General features: G+C 38.3%; 1 protein-coding gene across 1 annotated transcript in view; it reads left to right on the top strand.

The window, feature by feature from the left end:
- Window positions 1–26088, top strand: part of KLHL14 (kelch like family member 14) — a 93982-nt gene extending 67894 nt beyond the window's left edge. Inside the window, exons 3-8 of the mRNA XM_070627544.1 lie at window positions 3428–3517; window positions 10976–11054; window positions 18238–18428; window positions 18510–18668; window positions 21462–21619; window positions 23941–26088. Of these exons, the coding sequence (XP_070483645.1) occupies window positions 3428–3517; window positions 10976–11054; window positions 18238–18428; window positions 18510–18668; window positions 21462–21619; window positions 23941–24081 (818 nt within the window). The 3' untranslated portion in view covers window positions 24082–26088. The remainder of the gene's footprint in view (window positions 1–3427; window positions 3518–10975; window positions 11055–18237; window positions 18429–18509; window positions 18669–21461; window positions 21620–23940) is intronic.
- Window positions 26089–26357: the final 269 nt, after the last annotated feature.

Below are 26357 nucleotides of genomic sequence, written 5' to 3'. Positions count from 1 at the left end.
TTAACTTCCCATACTAAAATAGAATTTCAGGTGCTTGGAGTGGAAAAGGCAAAAATGGTAGAAATTGCTTCACATTTAGAGACTAAATGAATATATTTCCTCAGATGACTAAAGGTTTTTCCTTTTTCAATTTTCTGGCTTTTTTTTTTCCCTTTCCTTCTATCACATCTAGTTTGTTTAATAAAGTTGAGAATTCTCACAAAGGGCCTTATAAACACGTGTTATTAGATTTTAAATCTGATTTGAAAGTGCCTCTCTCTTACTCCCTCTGAGTAAAGTGACCTTTTTAAATGGAGGGAAGTGGGTTTAGATGACAGTCATGATAAATGCGGTCATGTTCACTCAATAAAATAAGGCCCAGTGCATTTGAGGATAAATCAGTGAAATGTACAGCCCCACCTGTCTGTCTCCATCATTCATTTCCACTGTCACTTTCACAGTGGCTGATGGATCACAGTTGCTGTAAAATTAGACAGCCTTTAATCTCATTTCATCCTGATTAGCTTCTCTTTACCCTTTCCCTCTAACTCACTGACTGACACGCTAAAAACTCACACTGGGCTGTCTGTGAACACGGAGTACAAACTTCTCTGATACCTGCCTGTGAGGGCGAGGCCAGTGTCCACCGCTAGAGAAATCCGGAAAGGGTCAGGCGTGTATTCCTTGTTATTTAAAAGATCACCAATAAGAGCAGTACCTAGTGGCATTTTAAACAGATGTTTGCTCTTGCTCACTCCCCTATTTATTTTGCTTTCCTTCGGGTTTAATCAGAAGTCAAAGAAATCAGGTCTTTTGCAAAACTCAAACATTGATTTAATATAGATTTTTTTCCTAATAAACTTGGAGTGTTTTACATTCAGGATAATTTCAAAGAGTTATTTGTGTGTATTTGTAGCCTCTTGACTAACGGTAATAATTCAGAAAAGACAATAATTCAGGAATGAGAATACTGAAATACTCAGCCAAAAAATACAGCATACAGGTTTAAAAACAAGACCAAATATATGTAGATATATGTATAGATATCCATATATGTATATACGTAGATAAGCGAGAATACCTTCAAGTAGCCTATATATTAGGACTTCAAAGACCTTCTTTCTTATTTTGAAGGTTTCAGTAGTTTAGTGCAATAGTTTCATTTGTTTGCATAAAGCATAACAATAGGGGTAATCAAATGAGAAAGAAGCTTAAGAACAAATCATGTATTATTTCCTTCACTTCATTTCTGCTTGCCTGAATGGGAGCAAATGCATGGCAAAACCAAAACACAAGTGTTATATTTTCAGAGATTGTACTTTGTTATAAAGCTGGACTTCTAGTTAAAAAGAAGATAATACAATTTTTCATTATTTATAAGATTTGGGCATTGAACTGACCAAAAATCTAAAATAAATATTGGAAGAGTGGGATCATAAGACAAATTGGTTAGAGTCAATGGCCTCTATTCTTACACTCTTGCCTCATGGGAATAGATGCATACAGATGACAATCGATGCTGTAAGTTTACACTGATCAGATGACATTGTGATGAACTGGAGGGTGACCAGGCTGTTCACAATGTACATAATATACAAGCAGCATAGTTTTGTATTTGGTATTTTGAAACCAGCATCATAATCCAACCGATCATGATTTCAATTTTTTTAAAAAAAGGATATTCAAAACATATTCAATCTTAGTTGCTCAATGAACTCAGTGTATACTCTCCCTCAGTGGGCTCTGAGAAGTAAAGCCTGCAGGAACTATATGGTTAGAAGCATTTTCCAAAGATGTAACTAAAGGTTGAGGGGCAAAAGGATGTTCCCGAGATGACTCCCTAAGTCAACTGACCTAACTGATAGACCACAGAAATCCATGACACACCCAATTTCCACATTATCCCAGAAATCAGGGCTTTCCGTACCAATGCCTTCTCCCTTGTGGATGTAAGTTCAAAAACAATGAATATTCACACTGAAAAATGAGTAAATAGTAAAATAATCAAAACTCCTAAAATCCTTTGGTAAGAAGCTTAAGTGATCTGATTTGCTCTTTCAGAAACTGTTTCAGGTTTCACATCTCTGCCTGTTCCTTATTTTTTATTTTCAAATCTTAGCCAGCATAAATAAGTGCCTGCTAAGGCAAGTAAAATATAATAGAAACAAAATGAAATAAGAGCTATATATCATCCAAAATAAGTCAGGTATGAGATAGGCGCACTCTCTCTGTCTCTCTATCTCTCTGTCTCTCTGCCTCTCTCTGTCTCTCTGTCTCTGTCTCTGTCTCTGTCTCTCTCTCTCTCTCTCGGCATTGGCAAAAGAGCACAAAGTAAGAGCTGGCCCTGACTCATATTGATTTCTCACTGCACTGGTTTCTTAAGTGCTCTGTTGATCCGTGTCAAGCAATAAGTTCCCTGCCTGAACATGCACATCACCTCCCCATTTGTCCTCACCTAGATTTAAGGTGCCCATATGATGAGCTGAACAAGGACATCATTTTTCCTACTGGTGTCACTGGGCTCAAACCACTGCATGTGGTGTGATAACTAATGCTGTGTACATTTATATTTACCACACGATATTATAATAGCAGAGGCTAACACTGCACTGTGCATGGGGTGACAGGGGTGTCCTATTCTGGTTGTGTGTGTCTCCCTAAAAGAAAATGAATGAGGACAAATACAGAGAATCCTGGCTTTAGTGGGTTTCTGAATAACACCCCCTCCCCACAGCCACCACATTGGGGCAGGAAGAAGGGCGAGACGAGGGGAATGGATATTTCTGATGTTCCTGACAGTTTTTATCTTTGTTACAGAAGAGCTCCTAAGCAGATAGATAGAAAATGTGTGATTGTGCTGCTAATGACATTGTACAGGAAATTAAGCGTATACATTTGGAGAAGGCATTAAATCAGCAGGACCTTAATTTAAAAACTTAAAACTGTATGGAAATTCAGCTTGCTCATTGCCGTGGAATAGAAAGCTACCAAGCACCCTGAGTCTGTTTCTGGAAAGATTGCCAGCAAACCAAGATTGGGCAGAGCATCTTAATGGCTCCAAGTGTGTGCAGGGTTAGTTCTTCCAAGAAGTAACCCCCAGCCCTGACCATTTGGGAGTGTCAGTCATTGTTTGAGAATGCGATCCCCATCATCAGGCAGGTGAGGAGAACTTATGAATCGAATGCAGCATGACAGGTTGTTCTTGACTAATTTGTGGAATAATATTATGTAAAATTAATCAAAAGGGGTTGGGTTTGCAATTGCTATGAACACACCACTGAGCCACTGTGCGTTGGTGGGTGCCCCGCTCTGCTGCCTCTGCTCTCTTCTTCCTTCTGACTTAGTGTCACATTTTATACACTTCGGTGAAAGCAAATAACTAGCAAGCCAGGGTACCAAGTCCGAAGATGGGAAATTTCATACGTCTTGTCTTTTCTCTTAATTCCAGTTATGCCGTACAACAGTGCCCACCACTGCGTTGTGGAGGTAGAAAACTTCTTGTTTGTGTTGGGCGGAGAGGACCAATGGAACCCGAATGGTAACTATTGAACTACTTACTAGGAGGTGCTCAAGGAGTACGTGTGTAATGAAAGGCACTAGTAGCAGTCCATTTTGTAATTACTGTGGAAAATATATTTCTGCGCAGCAGGGACAAATGAAGTAGTCGGTGAATTGGACTGACAATTGGAGGCAGGGTCAATCGTTGAGCTGGCAGAGGACACACGCAGCAGAGCATTCACTCATTGACTGTCTGGGGATTTGGCTTCGCAGTGACGCCCCAGCCCCTCTCCTTATCCATCCCCTGAGGAATGCCACAAGCATCAGCACAGACTCCCTAGAGGCAGGTAGCAGGCTGCAGCTATTCAGCATTCTCACTACCTTCTCCACCACTTTTCTCCTATTCCATCAGTATAATACTGCAATTTCAATAAATAAGTATATCTGCAGGCGTGCCGTGTGTAAGCCTGGCTGAAGTTCTCGTGCAGCATTTAGTACTTGAGACCCATTCTACGTGCTGCCCCTTTTGCAAGGGCTTCTTCCGCCGATCCTCCATCCTCCCTGTTGGTGTGATTCCTTCATAAATTTATCACAAAGAGAAATTAAACATTTTAACACACTTTCCAAACCAAACACAGGGAGAATACTGTGCCTTGCACAGTGCCAAAATTATCAAGATATTTTTGGAAAGCTTGCGCATGAAAGAGGAGTTGCAGTTGTAGCCTTCTGTGTAACAGAGATAATTATGACTGAGGAGCCATGAAACAGCTTGCAGGTACACATTTTTACTTTAAAATCCCAGAACATCCAGCTGAAATTACATATCCTGCATATCTTTTATTGGGAATGCTCTTTTTCAGCATCTGCACCAAGGCAAATTATAGAAAATTGTTACATCTGTTCACTCTAGAAAATCTTAAAGGAAAACAACCCAGGCCACCCTCCAGGAACATTTCTCTGAAGAGAGGGGGACATGGTTTCTCAAGACCTGCAGCCTTGTTGTTCCATATCTTTCGATGTTGGAAAGGAGACAGTTCGTGGGCTATGCGAGAAACAGATTCGGAACAGCAAAATGATATTTAATATCTCTCTTCTCACTTGTCTTTGCAATGACAGATTTGATATGTCACCAAAAAACCCTGGCATACATACAATCCACTGTAAACTCCCCATTTAGTGTTTAACCTGACCTTCCTCGGAAGTGATTTGAACTGATAGGAGCATTTGTAAGTAAACACACAGTACACAGCCATCAGGTTGGTCTGAGCAAGGAATCTGCAGAATGTTCTCTCTGAAGCCTAGATTAAAATGAATATATGACAAGAAAAGGCTGGAAAGTCTTAGGAACAGGCCACCGTTAAAATACCAGTCTTGGTGCCACAACAGTTTTCACAAAACACTATGAACCACCCATTCCTATGAGACAGACCTCGGTCAACAACACAGAAAATCTGCTCCCTAGGTTTATGCCCCCCAAAATAACCTATAACTGCATACTGTTCAACTTCCATCAAGCACACAGCTGAGAGAATGGGGTAGGGGATTAGGGGAGAGTAGGATGGATGTATCCCTTCCTCTAGTCTAGAGAATCAAGATTTGAACTTTGAACTAATTCAGACTCCCATGAAATTGTGCTGTTGGACCTCACTGATTTGCCTCCCCCACCCTTAGAGGAACAGCGATTTGGTCTTAAGCCTTCAACCAATCTGCAGTGAGAGAAGACTACAGAAAACACGGCGTTGCGTTACCATAGGAGTGCGTTTCGCTCTCCTGGCTCACCGTGCTCCAAGAGAAGACCCACGTGACAGATTTGCGTCAACCAAAGTACTGAGGCATAGTGTGCTTTAGAAAATCACTGCTAATGCTATTCATGTGATTTAGTGTCTCTTCCTTTGCTTTAGCCACTAGGAGGCTCAGAATTGAATTTTAGTACAACTTGAATTACCATATTTTAGTTTTACTTTCAGTCTCCCTATGAGCCTGGCAGCTGCCTCTCTTTCTGTAAGACCCCTTTTTAGAACTTTGGGAATTGTGCATGCAAGTCTGAGTCATTCTGTCCCTGACTTGTTTGGCACATGGAGTCATTTAGTATAGATCTGGGCAAATACTGAGGAACCACTCCTTAGGCTCTCCTATGTAGAGGAGAATTGGTTACACTGTGAGGCAAGAGGGCCAGTCTTTTGTACCCCCGTGTCAATCAGCTTAGGCCTTTCCCCAGGTCGGGGGTGAGGGCAGGCAGTGAGGTGGCCTATTCTGCTGACAGTTTTCCAGAGAGGGAGCAGCTGAGACTATGAGCAACCAACACTCATAGCAGCTAGGGAATGGGTGTACCAGTCTAGTAAAGGTATCTGGGCTAGGTAGCAAACAGACATCCACCATAATCCCTTACACATTTTCCATGTAGCTCCATATTCCATCCATCTGGTCAACCATAACTGACTTTTTTAGTATTGGTAGTAGTATTTATTGAGTACTCATTCTTTCCCAGGAACTTTGCTAAGCACTCACCTGCATCATTTCACTTAATCCTCCCAACTATCCTGTGAGGCCTGTTCCAAGATTGTTCTAGTTTTACCATGAAGAGTCTAAGCCTGAAGAGGTTAAATAACTGCCAGAACACACAGCTTGCAAGAAGGTGGGCTGATTCCAACATAGGTCTGTCTGACTCCAAAGTCGTAGTCTTGAACCACTGTGTTATACTTCCTTCTCACATAAGCATATGTATTTGGTTAGATATTAAAGAACAATCATGTTTTTGCCTTTAATCTTGTCAAATTAAATCAGTATTATATCACAATCAACAGTGGCTTTCGCTCGCTCCCAAAGAATTCTTCCTCATTCCCCATTTAGAAAACTATGAAGGGACTCAATCATTTCAAATGTATGAGATTTTCATATTATAATACCTCATGCTATCAAAAAGTAAGCAGTTAATATCAAAATTTGTAAAGAATAGCAATCCTGTGATAATATAAAACATACTTCAATTTCATTGCTGGCAGGAAGAAAAAGTTAAAAATCCATGAGTTCAAATGTTATGGTTATGTCAGTTCCAAAGATGAAATCTGAAATTAAACTTGGTTCTTATGAAAATGGCGCCTGAGATGTGTGTCCTTGAATGAAATATACAATTCTAAATTTCAATACAGGCTCATAAAACACAAATAAATACTCATAAAATACAAATATAATTTTATTTATCTTGCCTACATTATAAGACCAAAATTTGAAATCATAAAACATTAGTTACTGGAAATATAAGCAGGACACATACATCTTTTTCTACTCAGCGATTGATATTAACTCCTATTAACTCCCTTCATGTCATTAGTTATGAGCGCATTATAATATTATAATACATATGCATATATTCTGTCAGTGCCCCAACTTACAGAGAACTAATTTACACTTGTCACTTACTAATGATTGACTCCAAAAAACATTGCCCGCGGGGGACTTCCTTTCCTTCCCACTTTCTTCCCTCCACCACTGGCTGACAATGGCCACCACTTCCTCCATTTCACACACCACCCACGTGATAGTCAACAATGATGTCTAGTGACAGGGCATTATCACAAAAAGAGAAGTGGAGAAAGACTTAGGAAAAAATGGGAAAGATGAGAAGAAACTAAAGGAGTGAAGAGAAATCCAAAATTCCATTGAGTATGGCCACCACTCTTTAGCTGCTAACAGAGTCTTGATAGAAGCCACAAGGAAGGAATGAAAAACCCCATTTTATCTCACCTTCGTCACTCCATCACACTCATTCCTGCTGAGGTTTATTATCCTCTTGGCACATTCTTTGCCAACTCCAGAATGCCTTCCTTCTTTTTATCTCCCCGTCCTCCATCCTTGCTCCTCCTTGGCACCATTGCCCTGCCTCTGGAAACTCTTTCTTCATCTCACATCCGTATCACACTAGTCCCTGCTTAGCCTTTTCTCTGAGTGAAGGCCACTACCATTACAACCAAAGCAAACATTGCTAATTTCTGCCACTGCTGCTCAGCACGTGAAGGCGCCCTGCCCCATTGCTGAAAGGAGCCAGATGGCTTCCTCCAAATGGAAATACCAAACCAAACTTGACAGAGAAACACTCTTACACGTAGTGGGTGTATTCTACATTCCTATTAACAGCATTAATCTTTAGATACATTTGGGGATTAACCTTGGAACCTGACTATCAAGAATCATATTTCTTTCTACAGGAAAATGATTGCAGATTCTATGAAAACTGCCTTATAAACCAACTCTAGACACAATCCTTCCTTGAGTTGGACCCTTCCTTTGTGGATTCCAAGTCTTTTGGTTTGTTCTCACTCCTGGTGTCTTATCTTTTTCTGTACATCCCCAAATAAAACTTAATTTACCAACCAACCAGACCATGCAAACCCTCCCACATGATCCTTGAAACTCATGATCTCACAGCAACAAAATCTTTACAATCCTTAAACTCTCCTCTGAATCTCCCTTCAACATCTTTTCTATACAAAACCTGGCTATCCCCTGAGAGTGCTGTTTTCCCAGCCACCCTCTCTATTGGGGACTGGGTTCTGCTCTCCCCTACCCGGACCATACTTCACATTATTGGAGGCAGGTAGCTTTACTACTTCCTCTTCATTGCCACTGCCACACCCTTAAAACCCACCATTTCAAAGGATGTCTTCAGCTTTTACTACCTGCTACCTCTTGATGTAGCAACTATCCACTATTATCCTGGAAGTGCCACCTCCTTCACTCTACTCCACCACTTTTTCACTGTCCATCATCCTCTCGTGTCCGTACTTTCCTCCTTACTGAGCTTAGATTCTATTTCCCATCCCTATAATCATACTAGTGCATACACCTGCAGTCCTCATGTCCATCTCTCCTTCCATTATACTTGTCTGCTAAAGCCCCGGTCCTGGTAAACCCAACTCTCTTCCTCCTCTTCCCTGCCCCTGAGCAACTAAATGTGAATAGAGAAAACTACAAGCCACACTGGCTATTAATGGACCATGTTGGCTACTATCCAACCCCACTAAATCACCCTGGCCAATGCTCTCTCCCACCTTCCAAGTTAATTATTTCACACTTTCTCTCTCTTCAAACGCCTCTTTCTCCATAACCTCCCTCCTCATTCTTACCTGATGGCCTTGCTTCCTAGTTCAATGAGAATAGAAGCAATCAGAAGATAAAATCATCTTGTTACTACCAAATCTATTCGCTTACCTCCATTGCTACCCATATATTTTATCTTCTCTCCCAGTATTTTTTCTGCTCCAATCTAAGGCCTATTCCTCATTCCCTCTTGCCCGCTCATGGACTTTCCAGTACTTCTGAACTTAAAAATACAACCAAACAACCAAATAAAACCTTCTCTTGATGCTGCATCCTCGAGCCATAATGTTTTTATGGCAAAAATCCTAAGAAGCATTGCCTATCCTCTTGCCTCTCCTTTCTTACATCTTATTCTCTCCTCAGGAGTTCCCACATAAGTTTTCATCCCTACCCATCCACTGCAATGATGCTTCTCAAGGCCGCCACCAATCTCCATATTTCTAGACCCTAGGGTCAGTTCTCAGTTGCTCACTCCTCTTTTTGAAACCCTGTTTGACATGGCTTCCAAAATACCATACTTTTCCTCCTATCTCTAACAATTCCTTTCCTGTGCTGGTTTTTCTTCTTTTACGGCAGAGTTCATTCCCAGGACCTGTTATCTTCTGTTTCCATATTCTCTCTCCAAAGGGTTTCATCCTGTTTTATGATTTTAAATAATATCTCTGGACTAATGACTCCAAAATTTGCACCTGGAGCCTTATTTAACCAGTGCCCTACCAGACACTTCCGCTTTGAGATCCAAAGTGGAATTTAAGGTTAAGATTAAGTCCAAAAGAGAATTCATGACTTCTCTCCCAAACTTCAGCAAATTTCATGATCTTCCATCCAGTTACTCTGGCTAAAAACCTGGCAGCCATCCTAAATTATTCACTTTTTCTCATACCAATGCTCAGTCTATCAGAAAATTTTATTGACTGTGCCGGTACAATCGATCCCAAACTTGACCATCTCTCACTGCCTTCACCTTCATTCAAGCCACCGTCAGCTCTTGCCTTGATTATTACAATGGCCTCCTGACAACTCCCCAGCATCCAGAGTGGCCCCTCTATAGTCTATTCTTCACACAGCAACCAGAAGGCAGTCCACAAGGCACACTATCCTGGACCTTGACATCTCTCTGACTTCTGTCCAAATCACCCCAGCATTCTTGCTGGTCTTGAAATCATGGCCAGCCCAGGGACTTCGTACTCACCTGGCCACTGTGTGAAGGCTCATTCTGCAAATATTTGCATGGCTTACGGAAGACACCATGAGCAGGTGACCATCCTACTTAAACTGATCTCCCCTCTATCAGTCCCTGCTTTATTTTTCTTTGTGGCATTCACCTTATTTGATAATATAATATACATCTGTTTATTCATTTACAAAGACAGGGACATTGTCTTTCTTGCTTACCAATATGTTCCAGAACCTAGAACACACAAGACGCATAGTAAGTGCTCAATATATATTTGTGCAATTAATAATTGTGTTGTCTATACATGCCTGTGTGAGTTCATGCATGCACACACACACACACACACACACTCTTATCTGCTTATTCCTGAGGTGAAGTTTGGTACCTATATTTCAATGGTTAGTTACACATATATGAACAGAAAACAGACTTTCAGAGTTAAGACCTCAGGTGCTTTAGATGATTGTCATCTCGGGTGCTACACACACACAAAAAAATGGAATAACCTCTTTTGCTGCCATTTCTTGGAAAAATAGGGTTCATTTTAATACCTCGGAGCTGTTACTGTGCTTCTTAGGGTCAACAGAGGGGATAAGCTCGTTAACCAGCTCTGAGGACTCAGATTTCCCATTTCAGCAAATGCACCTGTGATACATCGCAGCAGGTGCTGCCCCCAAATACACACACAGAGCTTACATGACGCACATCGACTAAAACTGATGTCCTACTGCAAACTCTTAGTGTAGTGCATGCTATGATTTCCATGGAGAGAGAATGGACTCTATCACTGCTAGACTTCTTGGATCATTAAAAAAAGGCTCTAGCCAGAGATATAACACAAAGTAATCTCTGGAACTGATCATTTATAGACAATAATTTCATGTTTTTAAAACATAAAAACACCAAAACCCAGAAGTTTTTACCCTTTGTGATAAAACCGGTTTGATAAACATACTTGCTTTTATTATTATGGTTGGCTTATTTTTATGCCAGCTCATTCCCCAAAAAAAGGCAGAGAGGAAGAAAAGGAAAAAAGAAAAACATGCGAGGTGACACATTTATTCTTCTACTGACTTAGCACTTCTCATACCATGTTAGATTGTCCCTCTACTTAATTCCTCTGTTTGTGAAACCTGAAAACAGAGGCATCTTATAAAATACCATCAAATGTGCAAGACAACAAAGGAATCTTAAGTTTTAAGTCTCCCAAATATATTTTTACAGGAAAACACAGTACAAATTTTGTCAGCCGATATGATCCCCGATTTAATAGCTGGATACAACTTCCACCCATGCAAGAAAGGTAAGTGTTTATTTCTGTGTCTGAAACATTTGTGGCTGCTTTACAGGAAGCATGGATCCTGGATGGTTTTCCATGGTAAGGTTTGCTAAACAGAGCCAATGAAAGACGTATGAGGCAAAATACAAAACTTGGCCTGGCCTATTTAGATTAACTGCCTTATTAACTCAGTGGAGAAACATAATCAAATAAGTCAATTATTTGTCCTAATGTAGGAAAAAAGCATTTGTATGACTTGTCTTCTTTTATTAGATTGCATTGGTTTTTTGGCAAGCAGAGCTACAATCTCACTGACTATCCCACTCTTCTTGGTTATAATATATTTAAATCCTATAATTGAAATACAAAACACCATTCTAACAATGATATGTAATTTGATGCAGAAATTTCAAAAGTAAAGTTTTCGGGTCTCACTGATCCAAATCCTTGACATTTGCCTCCTCAAATGTCTTCCTATCATACATTCAAGAACAGATCATTTGTTAGCTTTTTTAAAAACAGTTTTGCAAGGTGTCCTCTTATGTTTTATGTATGCAGGGTTCATCTCACCCAATTCTCCTGGCACCAAAGGACAAGACGGCAACTACATTTATACATATTTGGCTCTCCTTGCTGTTACTTAGGCATGAGGTCATGTCTTAACATGCATATGCAAATTCACATGCTCAATTTTGAACACTTGATCCTTTTCAAATAGTATCTCAACATCCTCTTGAGCAAATTCTCCAATATAACAGCAACAATAAACAGCAGCCTATTGCTTCTTCTTGATTGAATTATTCAAGAAATAATTCTCTTTCCTGTTTCCTTTGCCTTAATATCTCTTTTTTTCTAAACATTCAATCAGATTACACTGAGATCATATTGGATCCTTAATCATAAATTTCAAGTTAAGAGGAAATTTTCAGATCAAACCGTTTACTCAAAAATGTACATCGCTACAGGAAGACGATGTGAATCTATGCCATAAAGAAACCCAATAGCTAACCGTCTCATCCACATAAATGTATTAAAGCTCTCTTTTAGGCGACGAAAAGCTATATACTGAAAATGATGGCACACAACATATTATAAGGGCCACAGATACTTTTAGGACTCTCTAGTTCAAAGGTAACTCAAGAAATTGTTCTAAGTCAATTAATATCTTAACAAACTTCTCAACCTTCCCGTTGTGCATACGTGTTTACATAAAAGCCTTCCGATGTCTTTCTCCGGAGCACCTTGCTCCTTTCTTGTTTTGAGGGGGTTATTTTCTGGTTGCTGTTATTGTAGCTGCATCACTTTACCCTTTAATCAAAACCATTCAAAAAACTTTTATTTAGAAAAATATTTTAAAAGTAAATATCAGTAATATGTCTGAAATGTCAGCATCTCATCACCAGGGTCCCCTTTGCTGGGGGCTGTACACCACAATAATTAACCTTCACGCCTTGGGTCTGGGAGCATAACTCACGTCGTGGTCAATTATCTCACTGTAGAGCCCCTAAGGATGAGAAGTATTGCTGCAAAACCTAATTAGTAAATTTTTTTTAAATGTGTATTGTTTACTTGATATTCTATAATGACTTCCTCTGAGGCACTATGGCCGATCATGGCAGGGTCTTACTTAGACAATTTTTAGCAGCTCATTGACCTGATAAAAAGACCTGCCATGGTCTGTCGGCACCCGGCAGCCACCGTTCACAGGATGGACTGTTAAACGTTTCTTTCTAAGTCATTATGGTATATCATGTCAGGTCCCTAGTAAAAGAAGGGTTTTTTTAGATTTAGAACAATCAACTCGATAGACCAAATAAAGAGCTCCTTACAGAGCTGAATGGGAAAAGGCAGATCTCACAAATGCCCAGTCAATCTTCTAGCTCCGCATCTTCTATGGGCTGGTTGACCCAGGCAGCAATCCATAACTTAAAATGAAGTGTTTCTGTCATTGCCAGGCCTCCATCCAAAAGAGCAAGTACGATCAGTTAGCAGCGTGGTTTAATTGGTGATTAAATGAAGAAGAAAAAAAAAACTAAAATATATGAGACTTCAGATCAGAAAAGAAGTTTCTGGAAACATTTAATTGAGTTAATTTTGCATTGTATAGATGATGAATCAAACTCACCAGAAATTCCCCACCTCCCTTCTTCCTTTGGCTGCTACTAAACTGCTGAAAAGTAGCTATTATGCTGAGGAGTTACCAAACTGACTGAGAATAGTAGAAACACGTTCCAAGCCACGTGAGGGGTAACCCACTCTTACAGAGCTGGCTGGATGGACAGTCCTAGGGTATCTTACCTAGTCAGAGCCTCCAAAGGAGTATAAAGTGCAGAATACCCTGCTGGGTCAGCAGGGAAATGAGCACACGACCTCTAGGCTTACTCAACAGTGGGTCAGCGCATGAATCGCCTGCCTGCTACCTATGAATTTACTGACAGAAATGATTCGATGAAAACGTAAATTTAAATGTACTGCTCCTGAGTTGTTTTGGTCTCAGATTTAGGCTTTGACTCTTCAGTAAGAAAACGAGGGCAAAAATGAAAACTTAGATGGATAGAACGCTTTGGTGACTAACTTTTTTCGATAAAAATATACATTTTAGGTATTATTCTTATGGAGATCTTACGCTTTAGCAAGTCTAGAAAAAAGGGAAAAGAAAAAGAAAAAGTGGTTTGGAGAGCCACAGCAACAAAGCTTATGTTTCACAGAGTAAGTGAAAAGCTAGAAGCAAATACATCAAAAATGTTTCCAAAACGTAAATATTTTGTTTCTAGCAGTCTTAAAAGAAACAATGCGAAACAATATTCTGTTTGAAAACTCTGTTGTTATTTCCAACCTGACGATGAAAGTCAAAAATCAAGCCTGAGATGAGGTTATAGTAATCCAATTTCGTGCTTTAGGATATAAACTGACCTCCTTAAGGGTCAGAAAGGACTGTACAATATGTAGGGTTCAAAGTATGTTTGTAGAAGTCATTGGCAGTCTTTTTAAACTTATCTCAATACATTGAATGTTGCCTCTGGCATTGAGGGAGGGGGACAGCCAGAGAAGGGAGAGATAAACAATTTGAAATACAAATAGCGTAATCCTATTAAAAAATCTTTAACATTCTTGAACGTATTTTTCCAAAAAAATAAAATGGCCTAATCAGGTGTGCTCTTCTTGTGGGGAGGAGAGGCAGGGAACATTCCCAAGAGAGACCTGGTATGGTAAAATTTTAGCCTTGGGCAAATGTTCACAGTTGCTGACAGACCATTAACTATCCGGTGTTTCCATAATGCATTTCATGAATTCTCCCTTTGGGCATGCAAGGGAATAAGTCAAAGACTCAGAATCTTCACTGTTGGAATTTTACACAAAAATGCACTTTTAGTCAGGAAGTGAAACCTACTGATTTTTTTTTTTTCATTTAGATCCTAACAGTGACACTGTGTGGATAAAACTAGGAGTACACATGGAGCATCAAATTAAGAATAGCTCAGCTAAAATGAGAGCAAGCTCTTACAGGCTGACTCAGTGTCACAGTGAGGAAGGAAGGAACCAGATCAGAAAAAGTGAGAAATGAAATTTAGACTAGATAAAAGGAGTTCACACTACCAACAGGAGATCTTTCTCTTATTCTTCATGATCTAAACTTATTAGAGAGAGTGTTTTCACACTTGTCATGACTAACAGGCATTTTCTCTTCTGGACCTTTATATAGTGCATAGAACTCACCACCTTACAACCCACATAGTTCAAATTATCAACAGATGGCCCATTAGTGAAATTAGTAAATTAATTATTTCAGAGTCTCCAATACCTGTCATAGAATCATATGAAACAAGATACTGACCTACCCTTGTGTCAGTGGTGCAAAGAAATATCTGTGTTACTTTAGTACAGATTTTCGTAGTTATGTGTCACTCTTTTCAATGAAACATTTTAACTTAAAAAGGTAAAAGCACTTTAGTTAAATAAGCTTGATCTATCATATTCAATAAGAGAGCAATTGAAATCTGGTTAGAGAAATGGAAGGAATCAGTGGTCTATCTGTATGCACTTAATTTTGTAATTGTTTTTAAAGCTCATTGTATATTTAGATGTGTTTTTACTCATGTATGCCAGGAAATCCCCAGTTATTTTGGTTAGTGATTCTTTTGATAATCTGATTAAAAGCTTCCTCCAAAATCTTTCTCCAAACATATTCCTCCAAAAAATGCACATGTACAAAACATATATATACACAACATTTTATTACAATTTTATTACAATTTCAGAGCCTCATGGACCCCTCATAAGACATGGGCCCAGGTTAATAATGCTTGCTCTATGAAATCCATCTTGTCTGCTCTTTATTTTCCTTCCTACCTTTTTCCTTCCTCCTTTTTCCATCACTGTTGTTCTTCATCATCCTTCTGAATTTTCCACAGCACACATCTCTTTCAAGAGTATCAAAAACATCTAGAAAAAGCAAAGACAGCCAAAATATTACTCTAACATTATCAATGGTGCTAACAATTGCAGAACTATTAAAAAAAAGAAAAAAACTGACCCATCCGATCCAGCAATCCTACTTCTGCATATATATCCAAAGGAACCAAAATCAGTGTCTTGAAGACATGTCTGTCCTCCCATGTTCATTGCAGCATTATTCACAATAGCCAAGATATGGAAACAACCTAAGTGTCTGTTGGCAGATAAATGGATAAAGAAAATGTGGTGTGTGTATATATATATATGTATTTTATATATATATATACAATATAATATATACAATACAATATAATATACAATAATACAATATAATACAATATAATAATACAATGTAATGATACAATGCAACATTATTCAGCCATGAGAAAGAAGGGAATTCTGCCCTTTGCAACAACATAGATGAAATTGAAAGTCATTATGCTAAGTGAAATAAGCCAGATGGAGAAAGATGAATACTGTATGATATCATGTATATGTGGAATCTTAGGGAAAAAAAGTTAAACTTAAAGAAACAGAGAATAGAATGGTAGTTGCCAGGGGCTAGGGGTCGGGGGGAAAGGGAAGAGGTTCCTCAAAGGGTACAAACTTTCGGTTGAAAGATGAGTAACTTCTGGGGCTGGCCACATGGCCAAGTGGTTAAGTTCCCACACTCCACTTCAGTGGCCTTGGATTTGCCAGTTCCCATCCTGGGTGCAATCCTACACACCACTCATCAAGCCATGCTGTGGCAGCATCCCACATAGAAAAACTGGAATGACCCACAACTAGGATGTACTGGGGCTTTGGGGAGCAAAAAAAAAAGAGGAAGATTGGCAACATATGTTAGCTCAGGGCCAATCTTCCTCACCAAAAGCATTTAAAAAAAAAGAATTAACAAAAAAAGATAAGTTCTGAGGATCCAATGTACAGTATGGTGACTATAGTTAATAATACTGTAATGTATGCTTGAAATTTGCTAAGAGAGTAGATGTTAAGTGTTCTCACTAAAAAAAAGTTATCTATGAGGTGATGGATGTGCTAATTAACTTGATTGTGGGAATCATTTCATACTGTATGCATATATCAAATCATCATGTTGTACATTTTAAATATATTACAATTTTATTTGTCAATTATGCATCAGTAAAGCTGGAAAAAATAAAATAAAATAGAACTGAATACATCACCATCTATAACATGTACCATACCTATATGGTAATAAATCATCTAAACAAACGTTAAAGAATTTAGTCATCACTTAAAATATTATTAAGAAAAGTTTATATGCAAATATCTTGATGGCTAACTTTTAAACCAGATAATATTTAACTGATAGTTCCTGAGCATGAACAAAATGCTAGACACTATGACAAGCACTTTACATACGTGTTCCGGAATAACCCTGTGAGGAAGGTACCATCATCATCGCCATGTTACAGGTGAGCAATCTGAGGCTGAGGGGGTGAAGTAACATGTCAAAGGCCACACACCTAATAAATCATATAGCCAGGCAATCTGATTCCAGAGACCAAACTGTTAATCAGGATGCTATGTGCTGCTTCCCAGTGGTATTGGCACTTTGTAAACACAGCTTGGAAAATCCTCAAACCATGTAGATTTACCTGATAAAACCTCTAGGGCTCCTCATCTTGCTGTTGATGTTGGCCAAGAGCCTTGGTATCAATTTTTATGAAGACCATTAATTCATCAAACATAAATTATATTCTCTGAGGGGTGTGGCGCCTAACAATTTCACTTTTTCAGTATTAGACCACGTGTTATCCTTATGAAGTATATTATTCCAGTAGCATCAATGAGGAAAAAGAGGTAAAGGGTCAAGGACTTGCTTAAGATTCCAACCTAGTCAAGCTAACTCCATGTTTCTGAGTCCTCTTCCAACCTTTATTCTCCCTCTGCTCTCATATCTTAGTAGTTACTAGTCTTACATCTTCCTTTGAAATCTTTTTTGCATCATCTCTTTCCATGTCTTCTACTAAAACTCTAATTCAAGTCCTAAATATCTCACTCTTAGATTATGGTCTACATCAGAATTGGTCTCCCTGTCTCCAGACCTGTCAACACAGCTTGCTTCTTTTGCCTTTGATGGCAAAGTGAGATACTTTAATATAGCCTTTCTTGAAAAGAAACTAAAAAATATCCTATAGCTGTGTAGGAATCAACAGTAGAAGCTACATAGGTGAAATTCCTGTACTTGGTTATATGAGGGCAAAATTTCAACATGATATTCAGTTCACAAAAGTTTCTCTATTTGCCGTAGTACTGGGGGGAAAAAGAAAAAATGATAATTGAAGAAAAATTTTGATGATGTAGTTCTCTTATAAATTGGGAACAATGACCCTTGAAGGACCATGAAGAAAGTGAATGTCAAGATAATTTATTATTGTTACATTATCTACCTCATTTTTCACTTTGTCTTACTGAGCTGTGATATCCTTACAAGGTACCAAATATCCCAAACATTAAAGAACATTTTAACAGTGTATAAAAAGCAAGATAAAAAGAGCTCAAACGAAGAGTTAGTGAATTTCTCCTCTACTGTGACTTTAATTTCAAAAACGTTAACCAGAATGGGCAATGCATATGATTACTGTATAGGGTCTCAGAATTATAGGGTAGCAATACATGTCATTTCCAAAGGTCAAACAACCCTTTCTGAAGCAGGATGTACCTCCTTTCCCTGACTGACTGGGCTTCTTTTGTGATTTACGGTGGGTTGTTGTTTTCATTGTAGAAGAGCCAGTTTCTATGCGTGTCGGTTGGACAAACATCTATACGTTATCGGTGGAAGGAATGAAACCGGCTATCTGTCCAGTGTGGAGTGCTACAACCTAGAAACGAACGAATGGCGTTATGTGTCGTCTCTGCCACAGCCTCTGGCAGCTCATGCAGGAGCAGTGCACAATGGGAAAATATACATTTCAGGCAAGTCGTTCCTCCACTTTCTGTTACAAAGTTCCATTCCAAGGCACTTTCTTGACTTGTATGTATATGTTTAATTCACAGGAGGTGTACACAATGGAGAGTATGTCCCATGGCTATATTGCTATGACCCCGTAATGGACGTCTGGGCTCGAAAACAAGATATGAACACAAAACGCGCCATCCACACTTTGGCTGTAATGAATGATCGCTTGTATGCAATTGGAGGAAATCATTTGAAAGGTCTTTCTTTGTTTTTCTAATCACAATAACATTTGCATCTCATGTTTCTTGCTAAGGGGGTTTCTTGTTAGATAATCATAGTTAACCAAGTAAAAAACATGTTGACCAAATAAAATCTAGTCGGTGTAAATTAGCAGTACCCTTGGGCAAGCGTTTATTTCGGCTCTTCTGCAGATAGGATTATTTTTAAGTTAACACACACATTAAAGAAATGAATAATGATGTCTACAGAAAATAAAAAACAAGAGCATTAATAACTGAAAAACCCAATTTGTTGAAACAATGGATTCAGTAAAATAAATTATTCCTTATCACCAAAGCTATAGTAATGGATTTTTTCCAGAAAGTTGTTTTTTGTAGTAATCTTAAAAAACTTTAGTCATAGCTGCAACAAAGAAACAAATACATGATTTTTCTTAAAGAAAAAATTTTGTGGAATTTCAAATCAAAATTTAGAATTATTTCTTTTAAGAGTTGAATATCAAACTATGATTCTCAAATTCCATCTGCTTTTTTTAATAAAGAACTTATCTGAAGCATAGTGTTTTTAAAGCCATGTTTTGGCACCTTTTCTTCTCCGTATGTGTATATGACTACAGATTTTTGTAGTTTTTGTGGATGTATGTAACTTTATGTGCATAACACTGAATTTGACAGGAAAGCAGAGAGACCTCTGATATTAAGAGTGTTATTGAACTGCTTGTCTCATTTACCTCATCTGAAAATGAAGAAACTGGTTCAACTGATATCTAAAACTTCATCCAGCTCTGACCTTTTGTGACCCTTGAAATTGAAATGGGAAACAGGCCTTCTGAGTACGGTAGATAAGGCCTATCTATGCATTTATTTTTCAATTATATACCCATCTTTAAAAATGGGTTAGACATAGACATTTTTTCTATTTTTCCGAATACATATTTATCCCAAATGTAATAAAGACCGGACAAGTGTAATTTTTATGTAAATATTTCCAAGTTCATGTTCAACCAGAAATGTCAATATCCTGGTCTATGTCTGGCGCTCATCCTAGAGCTCTCCCCAGTGGGAGAGGATTATCTTTACTGCTGGAACTCCTCCCATTTTATTCTTTTTCTCTTTCACTGGAGCTGCTTCATTTCAATCCATACACCATTCCTTTACGTCAACATATTTTATATTAACTTTGTAGCTTTCTACATTAAAATCTGATTTCCATCAATTTCTTTTGCATAAGAATGCCTAAAAATTTTAGTAACTTTTAATGTTTAGTATTATACTTGGACAGAAAAGACTTGGGTAATGATAGCCTAAATGAAAAATCAAAATTAAGTTGGCTCAGGGAGGCATCATGGCATAGAGAAAAGGGTGTGGACTTTGCATGTAAGCCTGGGTTTGAATCCCAGTTAGACATTTATAGTTGTGTGGTCTTACTTAAGACACTTACCCTCACATCTGTATAAAAGAGAAAATTATACTTTCCTTGGTAGTCATGAGGATTACAATCAACATATAAATTATGTATTTAGTACAGAGAAGGCACACATATCCTCATACAATGCCAGTAGAACTTCAGAACTAGGAATTTGCCCAAATTCTTATTCCAAGTATACATGCTTCAAAAGTCATTGTCAATCTTAATGGTAAAGGAAAGGAATGTGCCACACAGTAGCAGTAAGCACGTTGCTCTATTGTTCCCAAATCTGTGTGATTTATTTTATGTTAGAAGTTAGTGGCCTGAAATGATCTGTCTGCCTCTTCAAGAATGAAAATTATTCTACCTTCTCAATTACTTTGAAGAGTCCAGCATGTTGATTAATTTAGTATATGCATTGCAATAATCAGCTAGCATGCATTTAACTAGGAAAAGAAAATCATTGAAGATTTGGTCTGCTCGGTGACCATGAAGCTCCCACTAGGGATTTTTGACTCCCTAAATTAAAGGGAGGGCTCCAATGGAGTCCGGAAACCTAAGTTGTTCTCTGCGACCTAGTGACTTCCCCAGCCACTAAGAAGCTTTATCAAATTAACTTTATCAAATTATCAAAAGCGGGAGAAGTCCTTCAGTAGAAGTTAGCTCCTACTCTACACCTTGATCCCTAGTAGATACTGGAACCTGTTCATGTCATCATAGCTGTTTATAAACATAGTCAGGCTGTAAAAAAGTTAAAGAGGCTGGACAACGTATTTTTAATTCATTAAAAGATTTTGAGAGAGTAAAGTATTCATCTAACAAAAGCAATATAGTAGTTTAGTCTGTAAAACTGTGAGCTCTGAAGCCTGTTCACCTGGATTCGGATCTCAGCCTGTCTACTTACTCAAGTCATTCACTTTCCCTGTCCCTCGGTTTCCCTGCCTATGAAATGAATACAATGGTATAACTATCTCACAGGGCGACTGAGGGGATTAACTGAGTCCATTTACCTAAAGCACTTAGAAAACAACTAGCTTATTGTAAGCACTCTATAAAATGCTTGCTTTAACTATTATTATTTTAAACCTTCTTAATAAGGCTTTAAGAAATCATTTTCAAGAAGATCTACCCCCTTATAATCAAATTTTACCAATAACATCTAGTTAAACATTCTTGCTTTGAATTAACCCCAAACACCCAGAGTTTAGGGGTTTTTTTGTTTGTTTTTTAGGTCTTTCTGACATGTCACCCAATTTCACTAGTACATTTATTCACACTTTTGTGTCTTCCAAAACACAATTATCTACTTCTTGGCTCTAGACATTTTTTTAAAAGAAGCCCTGGCCTTAAATTGGGACTCTGAGAGTTTATTTTTTGTGGTTCCATTTTGCTATGCATCTTAGGTTTCTCCCACCTTGATGTAATGCTCGTGGAATGCTATGATCCAAAAGGTGACCAGTGGAATATTCTCCAAACTCCCATTTTGGAGGGTCGAAGTGGTCCTGGCTGTGCAGTGCTTGATGACAGCATTTACCTTGTGGGAGGCTACAGCTGGAGTATGGTATGTGTCCACGTTGACCTCCTCGTCCTCCTGTTTATTTATGCTTGCTTCTTATTTCTCTCCAAATGTGTTACCACCCCAACATGTACCTTTTAAGAGTATCATGCTTACATGCAAGCAGTAAATTACTTTAAGTAGTAAAATAGAATTAGTGTGGCTGCTGTAGAGCTGCCTTGCTGTCTGGTCAACTGTGTCACAAAATGTGGCAGATCTCTGGTTCTCTCCCACGGCCATCTCTCTGCAATTCTGGCTTTCCAACTCAAAGTCAGACTGAAGTGGTTTTACAAATGTTCTGTTGAAATTGGTTAAATAGAAGAGTCTGAAAAGTTTCTGACCAGTAAGGCATGAAAAATGGAAATTAATTACTCAATATCCACAAATTCTATTTAGGATGTTTTAATTTGTCATTGCTTTTCACTTTTTTCCTCTCTTTATCATGAAAATTCCCAAACATACGCAAAAATGGAGAGTTCAATGGGCCTTCACTAAAACATCATACAATTTGAACGTCCATCAACATTTTGCCATACTTATTTCATCTATGCGCCCTTTAAAAAATATTGGTTGAAGCAGTTTGAAGCAAATACTAGACATCATATTGTTACACCCTAACTGCTTCAATGTTTATCTAAAAAAATCATTCATTTATGTAAACACACTATCACGACACTCAACAAAATTGATAATAATTCCTTTATATTCAATCCTTATTCAAATTTCTCCTATCGACTTGAAAACAATGGATTTTGTCAAATTGGTGTGTTCAAGTCAAGATCCAACAAGTCTCATTTGTATTTGGTTATTATTTCTCATACATATCTTGCAATCTGGAAAATTACCCCTGCCTCACTTCTTGGTCCATGGCATTGACTTGTTGAAAAAACAGGATCAGTCATCATATAGAATATCTGATATTCTGGAATTGGCTAATGATTACCTTGTGATATCATTTAAAATAGTCCTGTTTCTATAGTTAAAGACTTAATTAGATTCAGCTATTTTCTTTTTGTAAATTTCTTTTATTATTTTTCTCTTTGAGGGGGCCAGAACACTGAGGAGGTGGCTGTGTAGTTCAAACTACATCACATCAGGAGACACGTAGGGTCTCATGGTCTTCATATTCACTTTGTAAGTGATGACTGTTTTAGGGGCCAGCCCCATGGCCGAGTGGTTAAGTTTGTGCTCTCTGCTTCGGCAGCCCAGGGTTTTGCTGGTTCAGATCCTGGGCACAAACCTACACATAGCTCATCAAGCCATGCTGAGGTGGCGTCCCACACAGCTCAACTAGAAGGCCCTACAAGTAGAATATACAACTATGTACTGGGGGCTTTGGAGAGAAAAAGAAAAAAAAATAGACTGACAACAGATGTTAGCTTAAGGCCAATCCTTAAAAAAAATGACTTTTTAATATTTTCCTATTTATATGTGCTTGTTTTATAAGATTAATTTGGGGTTTTAATAATACTAGTTAGTTTTCTTCTTTTGCATCAAACAAGGTTGTTACATAAAGTTTTAGGGAAGCTTTAAAAAGTTATTAGTTATATGGAGGAAAATAGGTACTGACACCTATAACTAGATATTGGTACATGTGCTTGTTCACTAGTGCAAATTGCTAGCTGCAATTGTACATATGGAACCAGCCACCAGGAATACACTTTCAGAAAATGGTTATTAGGTTGGTTGGGAATTTTGTTTGTTTGTGGCCTATGATAAAAACAAAGCTGCTTTGGTTTGGGAAGGGAAATGTGTATACAAACACTAGCCCCAGAGGTTGACAAAGGAACCAAGATTAAAGACATTTTTTATTTCTCATGTGGGCTCTTGAAAATAAATAAACCCATGTGTGATGAAATTGGCAAGACTTCCTTTCTAGTTTATTTTAAACTGTTTTTAAATCTCATCTCTGATTCTCTACAGAAGTAAAATAAAAATGGAAAAGTGAGGCGACGATCAAAAATCCATTTACTTCAATTAATTGAATATTTAAGGTAGATTTTTCTTTATTTTAAGTTAAACCAGTTGGACAATTTCCAAATTTGGTCAGTTTTTCTAAAGGATTTGTTGATCATCTAGGGTGCTCTAGATACTTGACTTTTAGGATTAGTCACACACCCACACAAATAAACAAAATTTTGAGATCTTGTCAGTCTCAAATTTTCCCTTGGAATGGAACAGTTGAAAATCCATTGCTTTCGTTTGGAATTTTTTAGCACGAGCAGAGAATCAAAATATTTTCTTCCCAATGTAAAGGCGATAGGTAAGGCTGCCATTGCACTTCTCTGAACATCCTTCCCTAAATGATCCCTGCTCTGCCTTTACAGGGGGCCTACAAGTCATCTACAATATGCTACTGTCCAGAAAAAGGCACCTGGACGGAACTGGAAGGAGACGTAGCAGAACCACTGGCCGGCCCAGCCTGTGCAACAGTTATCCTGCCCGCCTGCGTACCTTACAACAAATAACACCGGGAAACCCTGGAATGAACAGTATCACCTTCTAGGAAGCAATGACATCACTATTATAATAGGAGCAGTGCGTTCTATTGGTACAACTGCCGAAACCCACTCTTGGTTTTTGATGATTTACAAGCAACTACAAAAGAAAAAGACCTGTTCTTGAACGGATACCGTGTCTGTAACTCAGATCACACCAAACTTCCTGTGGTGACAGACCCTTCCATTTCAGACTGGTTTTAACTTGTCCTAGCTTTACAAAAAGTCCTCATGTGGATCTTAACTTTCAAAAGGAGAAAGATACCATACAGAAGAGTGCCCCCAGAGAGACCTAAGACCAGTATTGTGCATTGTAGTCTACCTGCATGTGATCTGTGTTGAAGTTTTGGGGATATTGTGTTCATGAATGATTCAAAATTTGACCCACCAAAATACTTACACTGCATTACAGAAGTCGCCACTTGATTCTATATTCCTAACCTGTGGCTGCATCACCGACTCCATAGGCAAAACGGTTATAGAAAATCACATAGGGTTAAAGAGGAACATTTTTGTTTTTATATAACTTCATTTCGTATATCTTCTGCCCCTTACAGCACCTCTTGGGATCGGAAAAGAGGAAGATGTTGGCTCTCATAGCAATTGCTCTCTGCCCTGTAGGTTCTAGGCTAACTGGAGTCATAATTTCTGTGTCCTTAATTTTGTATGAAAGATTAGAACAAAATATACTATGTCGCTATTGAGTTCATGCAGGCTCATGCTGTCTCATTTTTTGCAGTATATAAGTCGTAAACACGTGTTATTTGCTTCGAAAGGTACAACTGACAAAGCCAGTCTTACAACATTGAAGAGATTCTGATGGCTAATACAGCTGACCCAAACTGAACCCATAATGCAACCTGGGAGATTGCTTTCAGGAATCCAGGGTCAAAAAGAAAGAATAATTTAAGGACAATCCCAGTTGTCTCTCTGTCGCTAAAACACACACCTTAAAAGAGCCACAGGAGCGCATTACAGCTCCTGACAAATGTTTCTCCCTCTCCCTCCCTTTGGCTCTAGCAATGGCTCTGGATTTAGCTCTAGAATAGCACACGACTTACCCTCCTTCTTCCCCCAACTCATCCTGTTTCCTTTGTTATCACCAGAGATGCCTGAGCTCAGCTAAGCGAGCAATCGCTAGTCATCTTTAGAAGCGTCAGGAATTTAGGAGCAGAAGGTCAGGAGAGCGTGTCGTAGTCGCACTGCGGCCAATCAAAGAGCAAAACTGGCAGGAACACGAATTTGATTTTCAAGCTCTTCAGAGCTAGAACAGCAGCAGCTTGGAGTAAAGAAAGGCCTAAAATATTTTTTTCATCACCCAGAGATGTTGTTGAACCCCTCAACCAATGTGTCGTTCAAAACAAGACGGGGAAGCCACAGATTAAAAATGCCTTGGTGATCAGCTTTCACCGCGGAGCATGTTAAGATGGATGGGTGTACTAGAATCCAATGCTGTTTCTACAGTAAAGTGCAATCTTTGTTGTTTTTGTATTTATTTGTATGTTCAGATCCAAAGGATCCATTGTAAAAAAATATATATAAATATGTATATCCAGTGCAATCAACTTTCATTTCTTTTTCCTTGAAAGCATATGACTATATAGAAAGAAAGAGAAGTTACAGTACAGTACTTTGTGAGAAAACCCCAGCTGACGTCACGAAGAGAGCAAGGTCTGCTTCAGAACCTTTTATCATCAACTGTCACCATTTCTTCTGAAAGTCACAGTTTATACAAGGATATTTGCTTTCCTTAGACTTGTTCTTCATTTATTTTTTATTTCTAGCCAAATTAAATAAAAGCATTTATGAGAACTATAGGTAAAGCTTTCTGCATTTCAGAAAGACACAAACTATTAGAAAGTGAAAAGTGAATAAATAAGTCACAGAGAATGTAAATTTTGTACAGTATTAGAATGTGTAAATGAAGCTTGCTTGGAAGGGGAAAACTTTAAATAAAACCTTTATGTACTAATTCAACTGCCTCTCGCATTCCTACTTATAAAGTGTATGTATAAATCTCTGCATTAAATTGAAAGTTTATAATATGTAAATGCATAAATATTTTTATCCTGAAGATATACTTTATAAGTTTATCTTCCTGGCAATATGTAAATATATACAGTATGGACAATGCTCAAAATTATGGAATGCTTTAGGAAAAATGTGAGTTAAAAATCACAAGTTGAATCTGATTTTCCACTGGACGAGTGTTACAGTAAGGCATAACTTAGCCAGGATCTAATATT

The sequence above is a fragment of the Equus przewalskii genome, chromosome 7 (assembly GCF_037783145.1).
Source record: "Equus przewalskii isolate Varuska chromosome 7, EquPr2, whole genome shotgun sequence".
Lineage (NCBI taxonomy): Eukaryota > Metazoa > Chordata > Mammalia > Perissodactyla > Equidae > Equus > Equus przewalskii.
The sequence above is the reverse complement of the archived record's forward strand: the minus strand, read 5'-3'. Positions and strand labels throughout refer to the sequence as shown.